Consider the following 11,781-nt stretch of genomic DNA (forward strand, 5'->3'; position numbering starts at 1 on the left):
ATAAAGCGCCAGTTGTGCGCCCTCGAATTCATTTATCGAAAAGATACTACCTATCTAGCAAACTACCGCAAAAAATATGTCAGGAAGGGGCAAAGGAGGCAAATCCAAGGCGAAGGCAAAGAGCCGATCATCGAGAGCTGGCCTGCAGTTCCCGGTCGGCAGAGTTCACCGCCTGCTGAGAAAGGGCAACTACGCACAGCGTGTGGGAGCCGGAGCTCCCGTGTACTTGGCCGCCGTGCTAGAGTACCTGAGCGCCGAAGTTCTGGAATTGGCAGGAAACGCGGCTCGCGACAACAAGAAGAGCAGAATCATCCCGCGTCACTTGCAGCTCGCCATCAGAAACGACGAAGAGCTGAACAAGCTGCTCGGCGGAGTTACGATTGCGCAAGGCGGCGTCTTGCCCAACATCCAGGCCGTCCTTCTGCCCAAGAAGACCGGGAAGAGCTCTTAAGCGCATCGCAAAAGCCTTCATCATCACAAACGGCACTTTTCAGTGCCACCCGATCGAGCAGGTTTTACGAAATTGTATACACACTTACATGTCATTGCGCGCGCAGTATAATCATAAGACTGAGACTCGAGCGAGCCTAGAGTACAGCGTTTTCAAAGCAATACTTGTATGGTTACGGCGATGTACATTGTCGAACAATTTTGTCTGGAATTGAATAGAATAGTGTTTACGGTGGCCAACTAGAATTAGACGCGCTCGACGGGTGGCGGGCGGTACGGCGGCGGCGCCGCCTTGATTGCTCAGCGGGTGTCTGTCACCGCTATTGCTTGCAAACGACTTGCTGAGGCGAGCGACGCAATACACAATTCCCAATACACAAGCCGGTATGCCTGATGCGTGAATCAAAAAAAGGCTGAGCGCACTCAGCCGCCTCTGTCAAGAGATACGTACCTTCAAATACAACCAAATACTCCAATGTCTGGGTCGTACGGAGCAGGGGCGTACTAGTACTTGGAGAGTCGTAAGTACTGGTGCGGGTAGAAAGGATCTCGTATGTTACGTCTTACAGTTGGGACCTGCCGTCGCTTGGAATTTTGTTGTTCGGCGCAATTCCGTTGTTCGCGCAAAGTTACAGTGTAAGTGTCGAGGTTCGGGTTTCGACACGATTAGGTACTCGGGCGATACCAAACCAAGCGCCGTTCTGTTCTGTGACGTCGCAGCGAGTGGGTGATCCCGCCGGCGCCCAACGGTTTTGTTCGTGACGCGCCGACAAAGTGTTTCAATGTACTGCGCAGACTCTTTACTCCCTAGTGACGACGACGACGACGATGATGACGATGATGATGATGATGTGTGATGATGATGATGATGTGTGATGAATACTCCGACACGTCGGAGCGTGCAGGCCAAACTTGGAGGTGCTGCAATACCAAGGTGACCCACGGCGGAGGCGCAGCAAGCCGCAAACTCTCCACCAACGCTGCAAAAATCAAATTAATACACAGAGGGGGTCGATGACCCCCGTTACAGGTATTAACCTATAAAGAACAGATACTACACTTGATCTTAGCCATAGGGCCGAGAAGCGATGGGGAGGAAGGGCCCCGTGACACTCATATTCAGTGAATTTTCAATTTTTTCTCACCCGATTTCGTAAACAGAAAAATTTCGCGCTTGAAAATTATCGCCACCGTAATTATGGTCACCGTAAATACTATATTATTGAAATCCAAATTTTTCTACTGCAATAACTGGGTTTCTAGCGGTTGGAGTGGAGAGCAAAGTGGGTGTGCAGCGGTTTACGAAACGTGTCGGAGTGCACATCGAACATCATCCTCAGAGGGATCAGGATCGGGATTGGCTGGAAGAAAAGAAAACACATTTTCTGCATATTGAAAAATTGCTAACCCGTTGGTGCCCGCCCGCCCGCCCGCCCGCCCGCCCTACGATCGAGATCGCCCGATGCTACAGTTGCAGTGCAGAACGACACTTGGTGTGCTATCGCCGACTACCTAAGCCTGTCGAAGCACGTAATACACTGTCGCTCGTGCAAGAGAAGGTTGGCAGAGCCGGTATTGCGCGAATTTCAAGCGACGGGTGGTCGCGACGGGTGGTCCTTTTCAGACTAGGGCGAGTGCTGATAATTCTCCAACTACTAGTAGTCCCTCTACCTTTCATATTTATTGGAGTTTTGGTTGTTATAAGGTTGGTATGCCTCCCTTTCTCTCGTTTGCTGAGTGCGCTCGGCTCTTTTCCGACAAATGACAAGTAAACCCGGTCCGTATTGAGGCGCGTCGAGTCGCGTCGGTCGCAGGCGGACAGGGCTATCGGCGGCGGCTGTTTTATTTTTTGATTCGTACTCGTTCGGGTCGGATTCCGTCGCATGTTTTGTTTGTGATTTTGTTGTGGGTAGTTGTGTGACCAGACGTGAGTTTTGACTGTAAAGTCGTTTTGTCAAGTGGGTCCGAGCCAGTATATACGTTACGTCAGATAACCCTAACCTTGGCCTTTGTAAATACTAGTCTGCTCAGATGTACGATTAGGATTCTTCGGCACACGGTTGTTCGATTCCGATTCCGAACGGCATTATTCGGATTAGCGTGGATTTTTGGTCGAGATTGTTCGGCTTCGGGCGGATAGTTTCTCAGAGACTCGAGCTGTTGGACGGACGCGGATTGTCAGAAATCAATATCCGCTGATCGATCTCTGATTCGTTGTTGAAATTCCTGTTTATACTGTACTTCACCCCGGTCGACACCAATATTCGACTGAAGCAGAAATCTCGAATAAATATCCTGGCGCAGCGCTTTCTGTGACGACAAAGTAGTGCAACGCGCGCACGCGTCGCTTTTCACCGTCATTCTAGGCAGGTCGTAACCGTGCCGGGACTTGTTAATGCAAGCCCTTTTTATTCTTTATCCACGTAGCTTTTTATCAGCATTCTAGGCAGGGCGTAACCGTGCCGGGACTTGTTAATGCAAGCCCTTTTTATTCTTTATCCACGTAGCTTTTTATCAGCATTCTAGGCAGGGCGTAACCGTGCCGGGACTTGTTGCTATAAGCCCCTATTCGCTTCTTTCACCATCATCCTAGGCAGGGCGTAACCATACCGTATTCTTTCGCTCTTCTTTTTCGCCTTTGGTGGGATTCGAAGCCCGTCTCTTCTGGGCGGCGCGGCGAGGCAAGCGCAGTGCTCTTACCCATTAGGCCACGACGCCCTCGAGAACGGTAGACGATACGCGGCAATTCGTTTTCACACGCTCGCGTCATCCGCTGGGGGTCTCTCGCGTTTGCGCGCTCCCACCATCCGCGAACGGGCGGGCGGGCGGGCGGGCGGGCGGGCTCGCTCGCTCGCTCGTAGTTGGGTTCCGAGCGTGCACGATGGCACGGGCACTCAAAAATGAATCGAGTAACGATTTTCAAGATTCGAATCGTGTAGTGATACATGACTTCTTAGCGTACTGAAATTATACGATCTTGTCGCTACGCTAAAAGTTGAATTATAGTTTCGTTGCAATTTCCCAATTTGTTACTTTTAAAAACTCGATTGGTCGCGTTGCGGCATACGAAGCCGGGTGCGTCATTGTATATGAGATATCAATGAAGTCGTGGTCGAGCCGCGGCAACAGTGACAATGCATGCGCAATAGGACTGTTGAAAAATAACCTTAATTCCTGAATCTTGCTGGTTACGTGATTAAATCGTTAGGTTGCCTTGAAAAACGACGTACACCAAATTTGAATTCATTCTAACCGATATTCGCGGATTTCGTACAGCATGAAAATTTTGAATTTGCCTAAAAATGCAAAAAAAAATTTTTTTCAAATCTTTCTTTTTGCCAACCAACCCCATGAAATTGTTGCGCTGTCTTCAAAAATGATGCAAAACAAATTTGACTCAATTCCAAGCCGTAGAAGTGGAGTTATTTCAGTTTTTCTTTGATAATTCTGGGATTATCCTTGATCGGTGGATCATCCCAGAATTATCATCAAAAATGCGCAATTAAACGGGTACGCTCGAAAATATGCCTGGCTGCCCTGCCGCAATAACATTTAATCCGACGCGAAATTGACATTTTATTCGCTGTGGCCACGCTACATGTATCATTTGTATACATTTAAATTTCCACGTCGTTCTCATTGATAATCGAACAGTCGACACGTCTCGAAGTCCAATACACATTTTCGTCTACTTATGACTGACCCGTCGTTTCCGATTGCCTATCGCTCTTTTAATTTAGAGTCCCAATTTCCGGCGCGGCGCTCCACGCTCAGGCTCTCGCTCTCCCCCGTGGCGAGCGACGGCCGATCAATGGGCTTTTGCCGCGTCGTAGTACTGGCTGGCGACGTGGCAGAACCGGGCTGCGTTCACCGCCTGACAGGTCTGAACTGCCCCTCGGATGAGCGCGGGTCCGATAGGGCTGCGGGTCTTGCTAGCTCCGCGAAACGCGGCTTTAGGAAGTAGAAGTGTTGATTTTGCACAGCTCGATCGAGCCGCCCCGCCGTCGAAAACCGGTCGTTTACGCAGCCGCGACGTCTCGCGCGGATCCGGAACGGGCGCGCCGGTCAGCGCGCGAACACGCTCCGCCCCGCGAACCCATTCGGGTCGGTCGGCCACTTCCGGGGTCGGCACCACGGCCCCGGTCACGACGAACACTAGCACAGAAAGCCGTGCCCCGACCGGCGTCGGCCGTCGCCGAGAGCTTCTTCGTTTCGTTCGCGTCTGCTCGTTCGGCAGACGTTGGTTATATAGTAATTTGCGCCGTTTCCCGATTTCTACAACAACTGCTGAAATATTTACCGTTCTATTCGTACGTACAAGCACGATGTCAGCCGCCAAGAAAACTACGACGACGCCGAGTCACGCTCCTTTCAAGGACATGATCGTCGCCGCCATCAAGAAGCTGGGCGACAAGAAAGGCTCCTCGCGTCAAGCCATCAAAAAGCACGTTTTGAGCAGCAACAAAGTCACCGAGCAGTCGACTAAAACCAACCTGAACCGGACTCTCGCAAAAATGCTCGCGTCCGGCCAGCTCGTCCACCCGAAGAACAGCACGGGACGGTACAAGCTCGCCGCTCCGAAGGCCCCGGCCCAGCAGGCAGCCAAAAAGAAGACCGTCGTCGCCAAGAAGAAGAAACCGGCCGCCAAGAAGGCCGCCGTCGGCAAGGAATCGACCAAAAAAACTACGGCCAAAAAGCCCAAAGCGAAGAAGACTCCCGTCAAGAAAGCAGCGGCCAAGAAATCGGCAACGGTCAAGAAGAGCGCCGCCAAAAAGCCGGCTGCCAAGAGACCCGCTTCGAAAAAATCGCCGAAAAAAGTGGTCAAGAAGGCTGCCAAAAAGACCTCAGCCAAGAAGAAGTAAACGCTGGCGTGTGTCGTCAACACCTCCACTATTAACGGCTCTTTTCAGGGCCATCCAAAGTTGATGTTTACGCTCATAGAGTACGGACAGGCTGCCGCAGTTACGCGACGGCCGGCCAGACTTGTAGTACAAATTGCGCATTTAGTTAGTTGACGGTTCAATTTGTTGAGCAGTTCTAGTTTTAGCCGCGCACTTGGTACAAGTCGGGTGGTTTATAGAAAAAGTAATTGGAGTCGGTTGATCGGGAAGGAAGTAAGTAAGTAAGTAAGTAAGTGAGTAACTAACTAACTAACTAACTTGATTAAATACTATTCGATCGACCAAAATAAGGCGGCGATATCCTCTGCTAATTTTCAACAAGTTCGGGTGGCTCTGAAAAGAGCCGTTTTCGTCTTGTGATCGCAGTAGCGAGTCGCTTATCCGCCGAACCCGTACAGAGTTCGTCCTTGGCGTTTCAAGGCGTAGACTACGTCCAGAGCGGTGACTGTCTTTCTCTTGGCGTGTTCGGTGTAAGTGACAGCGTCTCTGATGACGTTCTCGAGGAATACCTTCAGCACACCTCTGGTCTCTTCGTAGATGAGTCCTGAGATACGCTTCACTCCGCCACGACGTGCCAGACGGCGGATGGCGGGCTTGGTGATTCCCTGGATGTTATCACGCAACACCTTTCTGTGACGCTTGGCGCCTCCCTTTCCCAAACCTTTCCCTCCTTTTCCCCTTCCAGACATTTTTGTTAATTGATTTTTAACGACTAGGTCCGCGAAAATAAAATTTCAATAGCGAATGGCACGCTTCGGCACTCAACGCATTACGTGAAGGTCGCCAGCGGACGTTCTCGAAACGCGTCTAGCGCGCCAATTTCGACGGCCGAGTATAAATAGCCTCGCGTGACACGCCGGACGATTACTAGTGGCATTCAGCGACGACCGAGAATTTTAGAAATTTCGTACGTAAATCGGAGAGAGAGACAGTGACAGTATGGCAAGAACAAAGCAAACCGCGTTGTTGAAATAGACATTTCACATTTCTACTGCACGTCAGTAACGATCGAAAAAAATGTCAGGAAGAGGGAAGGGTGGTAAAGGACTGGGAAAAGGAGGCGCCCGCAAGCAGCTCGCTTAAGGAGTATGTCTGCGACGGGTGTAGAGAGGGGTACGGCCCCAATGGATTATGCCAATGCGGCAGGAGCAACCATGCCAATGGATAGATCGTGTGATCTGAAGGTCAAACTGGACAAACCGCCAACGAGCAAAGAGGTACTGAGTTTCTTTAATAAAGTAGGAATCAATAAGGAAGAAGTTGATGGACTAATTAGATTTCCAAACGGACAATGTGATATCACATTCCGAACTAGAGCGATGGCGGTAATAGCAGACAGGAACATGAGAAAAATGAAATCGGAAGGGATATCCCTTCCGTTCCACAATTTATACATTGCAGAAAATGTGGCAATTTACCTCAGCTGGGTGCCGGCCTGCATGGGGAATGGATTAATAGCACAGCACTTTGAGAACAACTATGGACCGGTAAAAAGTATATACGAACAAAGGGATGACCTGGGATACAGGAATGGTATAAGAAGTGTACTCATTGAGAAGAGGTATGTGGATGAAAACCCCATTAAATCCTACATATACATAAACAGGTTCAGAATCGCTGTCAAATATCGGGGGCAAACGCAAACTTGTGCACTATGTGAAGGGCCGGGACACATTGCCAGAATGTGCCCGGAAAAACTACGCCAAACTACCCAGCAACAGGGTAACCAAAGAAGGCAGCCCTTCAGGAATCCGCTTTACGATTACGTGAAGCCGGTTGTCCCGCAAGAGGCTGCTAGAGAGCAAGCGCCGACACCCACGCGTCCAAAAGGACACGACGATCTATCGCAGGACCGCTACAGCGACCAGCCACCAGAGGGAGACGCTAAGTCGGAAGAAATGACGTCGCCGAAAGCGTCAGAGGCCGGGAGCCAATCAGAGAGCGAGGAACAACGAGAGGGATCAGCTGCTAGTGGCGTGATGCCCATACATGGAGGTGAGAGACGAGAGACAAACTCTGACGATGAGCAGGAGGAGAAACCAGACGCCGGAACGGCCGAGCAGCAAGGCGCGGCTGCAAATTCATTCAGCGAAGAGCTGCGGCCAGTGAAGGATGTTGTTGCGGATCTCAAAGACGTACTAACCAAGTCGCAAAGTTCGGAAGACAGCAGTTCGGTATTTCAGAGTGAGCAGGCTAACTGGTTAATTCAATCTGAACCTTTTTTCAACAGCCCTAAGATCAGAGACAATAAGAGAAGCCATAAAAGCACGGACTCTGAGGAAAGCGCAACACTCATAAGACATTTCAGCTATGCGGGAGAGCGAAAAGGAACAATCGCATGTCAAGGATGTGGAAGGCCCGTAGCCTACCTAGCAAACTCGAAGGTATGCACATGCATGGTGTGTAACATTGAACATTCTTTTATACAGTCATGCTGCGACGAAAAGGAAATCTTGATAATCACGGGAGAAGCGCTAAACAGAAGACACACTATAAGCTGCGGGATATGCAACAGGGCGTGCATCATCACCGACTGCTGTGGCATGCTGGTAAGCGAGGCATCTGCCAAGCTATACAAGAAATGCAAAATATGCAGGAAGCCAAAAATAAAAAGAAAAGACAACTAGTGAGGTACTTTAGATAGGGAAATGGCTAATGGGGATATTAGGATTTTGACGCTTAACGTCAACGGGATGGGAAATGGGCGGAAACGACAAGTAATCTATGATTTCATTAAAAAGACAGGTGCAAACATTACGTGCCTGCAGGAAACGCACTCCGCATTAGAGACGGAAGATATCTGGGCAAAGGAATGGCATGGGAAGTCCTTCTGGAACTCACAAGACGGCGCCACGGCGGGAACTGCAATCCTGCTCAACACGAGAAACAAGAGAGCCATGCGAACCCTGAACGTGACGAAAGACATGGAAGGGAGAATGACACAGCTAAGAGTGCAAGTGGGTACCCATAAACTAGATATAACTTCATACTATGGTCACAATGACAGAACCAAAAGAAGAATGCAGCTACGACAACTAGCTACAAGGGTAAGAGGTACAAAGTACCAAATTATAGCAGGAGACTTTAACTGTGTAGACTCTTGTGAACTCGACCGGCAACCTGTTGACCAGAGAAGGGAAGAAGCCAACCGACACGCGAACACGATGAAAACAATCGGCGTAGAGGATGCGTTCAGGAGGGCCAATGGCAATAGAAAGGAATTCACCTTCTTCTACAACAAGGGCAAATCACGGCTCGACAGGATCTACACCACGCCCAACATCCAAACGGTAAACTGTAAACATGTGCCTTGCGCTTTTTCAGACCATGACGCCACCGTGGCCACGGTAAAGCTGGATCAACAACAGGACACGAAACGCACGATCTGGAAAAACAATACCGACGTCTACAAGCAAGAAACGTTCATGAGGGAGCTAGAAAATAAATGGAAAATGTGGGAAACCCTATACGACACCGTGTACACGAGCAGAATAGAATGGTGGGAAGCCGTGAAGCGAAGGCTAAAGCTCCTAAACATCCAATACGCCGCCAGGACGCGAAGGCTAGAAAAAGAGCGGCATAAAGAGGACGAAAAAGAATTAAAAATAGTAAGAAACCGTGTCATTCATAATATTACTCTTTTGCCAGAATACAGAAGAGTGAAAAGGAAAATATGGAAAAACAAGGAGGAGAGCATCCAAAAACTCCAGAAAGAAGCCAAGGCCGAGGCGGAAGAAACGCTAGCTCAAAAACCGTACATGCTCTGCGAAACCATCAAAAAACGGAGAGATGTGGCTTCAATCAGCGCAATCAGAAACAAGGTCGGCGATATCACCACAGACACCAGGGAGATCCGGAAAACTGCCGAAGATTACTACGAAAATCTATATAGTAAGAAGGGTACGGATACCAATATTGCAGACTCCTTTTTTAGATCGCAGGCTGGACAGCTGACGCAAAACCAGACGAAGGATATAGACCGGCCCATCACCGAAGATGAGGTGCGACAGGCCATTCTCCAGCAAAAACGAAATCGAACGCCCGGTAAGGACGGCATAAGTGCCGAGTTCTACGTACAAGCCCTAGACCTAATAGCGAAGGACCTAACCGCGGTTTTTGATGAACTCTACTCAAAGCACACCGCCACGAGTAATTTTGCAGGTGGAATAATAAAGACAATCCACAAGAAGGGCGACGACAAGGAAATGAAAAACTACCGCCCAATAACATTACTCAATGTAGACTACAAGATCATCAGCAAAATCCTGACGAACAGGCTGAAGAAGACCCTGCCAGATATTACGCACCACCACCAGCACGTAAACCCACCAAATAATATCGGAAATCTCAACCTTGTTTTAAGGGAAATTGCGGCAGAAATGCGAGAGAGGAATCAGGGAGCCATCGTCTCGATAGACTTCCGCAAGGCGTACGACACAATCGACCACCAATTCTTACACAGAGCGCTGGAGGAGACAGGCCTAGGCAACAACTTCCGACGCTTCATCCGATCAATATACGAAAACGGAGAGGCCACCATATCAATAGGCGGCGCAATCGGTGAAAATATCAGAATCCAGGAAGGTATCAAGCAAGGCGATCCGATTTCTATGTACCTTTTTACCATAGTGACGGACACGCTCCTACAGAAGCTTAACAGTTCTATTGCAGGCTTCAAACTCTCTGGCATGAAAGGGAAAATAGCCACACCCTCATACGCAGATGACATCACCGTTACGCTGGCAAGGGAAGGTGACAGCAGCAAGGCAATCAATGTAATAGAGGAATTCGGCAAGGCGAGCGGTCTACGGATCAATCAGGAGAAAACGAGGGGCATAACGTTTGAGCGTAAAAGATGGAGACAACCCACCACGAAATTCAAATGGACCAACAAGCTAACCGCCCTTGGGCACACCATAGCACATGAAGAAAAGGATGAGACGGAGCCATGGACCGAGGCGATCCACAAAACGGTCGACAAGCTCAACGAGTGGAGAACACTCCACCTAAAAAGGCATGAAAAGGTGAGCATATTGCGCACTAACATTCTACCTCTTTTCACATATACGGCCTCCAAGAACAGGATGCCGCCACCGATCAAGAAGAAGCTTAAATCAGAAGCAGCAGCATTTGTGATGGGACTGGACGGCAAAATGGAATATGAGAAAATCATACAGGCCAAGGAAATGGGTGGACTGGACCTAGTGGATATCCCGACCATGACCGATCTCGCGTTCATCAAACCGGCGCTGAAATACCTTGAAAAAGAAGCGAAGCCCGAAACGGAATGGGAAAAAAGAATAGAAAACCAGCTGGCTCTCACCATGAGAAGGTATGGGAAACACAAAATCGATAACACCATACCTCATGTTTTGCAGCCGCTAAAGCACTGGCGAGAAACCGCAAAAACCATGGAGGGAATAAAATTCAACCGGCAGGACATCAAATTGAAGCGGCAGGAAAAATATCGAGCGTTTATCACAAGGAACAACGCCAGACAACTGAGGGAGATGGAAGGACCAAATTGGAGGAACATCAACAACCGCTACCTCACGCACGACCAGAGGAAGTTAAACTGGGACATAGCAAACAGACTGCTCCCAACGAATAACAAACTACGAGCGACACTGGCTTCCAGAACGTGGGACTGCCCGCTGTGCGGAACAGAAATTGAGGATCACGAACATCTGTTCATAAAGTGCAGAAAGGTAAAACCGCTCATACTTGTTTTCATAGATGCATGGAACAAAGTCACGGGGAGGACAGCAAGACAGCCAGGCCTGCAGGAAATGATCGATATGAACCCAGAAACTCCAATGACGCAGGAACAACTCCTGGCCTACCTCAAAATAATCTCGACGCTCAAGCAGACCACATGGGATGCAAGAAACCTAAAGAAACACGAGGGTAAACAAATAACACATGTTTGGCTTTTAAGATCATGTAACAGAAGATTAAAAGGGAGGAGAAAACAAGAGATGGAACCCAGGGCGGAAGAAATACTGGACAAGATCTTGGAGGAAATCTGAAGCAAGAGCAACTTACCAAACCGCTACGTGACAGAGAGTAATCTCTGACAGGTACCTTTGGGAGGAGCAACCACCATCAAATGTTAGAACAAAGCAAACCGCGCGAAAATCTACAGGTGGCAAGGCGCCACGCAAGCAGCTCGCGACCAAGGCGGCGAGAAAGAGCGCTCCGGCCACCGGCGGCGTCAAGAAACCTCACCGTTACAGGCCCGGAACAGTGGCCCTCCGTGAGATCCGTCGCTACCAAAAGTCGACCGAGCTGCTCATCCGCAAGCTTCCCTTCCAGAGGCTGGTTCGCGAGATCGCTCAAGACTTCAAGACTGACCTCCGATTCCAGAGCAGCTCCGTGATGGCTCTGCAGGAGGCCAGCGAAGCCTACCTCGTGGGCTTGTTCGAAGACA

At 49.5% G+C, this 11,781-nt stretch overlaps 4 protein-coding genes and 1 non-coding gene across 9 annotated transcripts; 3 read left to right on the plus strand and 2 right to left on the minus strand.

Annotated features, from left to right (window-relative positions):
• Positions 1 to 36: 36 nt before the first annotated feature.
• LOC145433213 (histone H2A) lies at positions 37 to 830 on the plus strand. The gene has a single exon (XM_080310220.1). The coding sequence runs from the start codon at positions 77 to 79 to the stop codon at positions 449 to 451; it is 375 nt and encodes a 124-aa protein (XP_080166346.1). The 5' UTR covers positions 37 to 76; the 3' UTR covers positions 452 to 830.
• Positions 831 to 1,346: 516 nt separating this feature from the next.
• On the minus strand, positions 1,347 to 1,540 carry LOC145451636 (U2 spliceosomal RNA). Its single transcript, XR_013918973.1, has one exon. It is a non-coding gene; the product is annotated as a U2 spliceosomal RNA (small nuclear RNA).
• Positions 1,541 to 4,835: 3,295 nt separating this feature from the next.
• Positions 4,836 to 6,080, minus strand: LOC145433349 (histone H4). Its single transcript, XM_080310434.1, has one exon. The coding sequence runs from the start codon at positions 6,038 to 6,040 to the stop codon at positions 5,729 to 5,731; it is 312 nt and encodes a 103-aa protein (XP_080166560.1). The 5' UTR covers positions 6,041 to 6,080; the 3' UTR covers positions 4,836 to 5,728.
• A 241-nt stretch (positions 6,081 to 6,321) lies between these two features.
• LOC145459190 (uncharacterized) lies at positions 6,322 to 7,920 on the plus strand. Of its 5 annotated transcripts, none has more exons than XR_013921328.1 (3): positions 6,322 to 7,520; positions 7,582 to 7,707; positions 7,781 to 7,920. XR_013921328.1 is itself a non-coding variant. In XM_080337857.1 (2 exons), the coding sequence occupies exons 1-2, from the start codon at positions 6,440 to 6,442 to the stop codon at positions 7,806 to 7,808; spliced, it is 1,296 nt and encodes a 431-aa protein (XP_080193983.1). In that variant the 5' UTR covers positions 6,322 to 6,439; the 3' UTR covers positions 7,809 to 7,920. The 5 variants fall into 5 exon arrangements, 3 of the variants coding, with proteins under 3 accessions (XP_080193983.1, XP_080194084.1, XP_080194177.1); XR_013921358.1 differs by having other exon boundaries at positions 6,322 to 7,525; positions 7,781 to 7,793; XM_080337857.1 differs by having other exon boundaries at positions 6,322 to 7,707.
• Positions 7,921 to 11,423: 3,503 nt separating this feature from the next.
• Positions 11,424 to 11,780, plus strand: LOC145437476 (histone H3-like; the record flags this gene model as incomplete). Its single annotated transcript, XM_080314736.1, has 1 exon — positions 11,424 to 11,780. A coding segment is annotated over one exon (357 nt), but the record flags the coding sequence as incomplete, so codon positions are not given.
• Between the last annotated feature and the right edge of the window lies 1 nt (position 11,781).

This window comes from Botryllus schlosseri, chromosome 1 (assembly GCF_051294905.1).
Source record: "Botryllus schlosseri isolate E-star chromosome 1, Bs_hap1, whole genome shotgun sequence".
Lineage (NCBI taxonomy): Eukaryota > Metazoa > Chordata > Ascidiacea > Stolidobranchia > Styelidae > Botryllus > Botryllus schlosseri.

Coding starts and splice junctions, on each gene's coding strand:
- LOC145433213 (XM_080310220.1), top strand. CDS start 77: ATGTCAGGAAGGGGCAAAGGAGGCAAATCCAAGGCGAAGGCAAAGAGC.
- LOC145433349 (XM_080310434.1), bottom strand. CDS start 6,040: ATGTCTGGAAGGGGAAAAGGAGGGAAAGGTTTGGGAAAGGGAGGCGCC.
- LOC145459190 (XM_080337857.1), top strand. CDS start 6,440: ATGTCTGCGACGGGTGTAGAGAGGGGTACGGCCCCAATGGATTATGCC. Junction 7,708..7,780: donor GCATGTCAAGGATGTGGAAG/GCCCGTAGCCTA, acceptor TCTTTTATACAG/TCATGCTGCGACGAAAAGGA.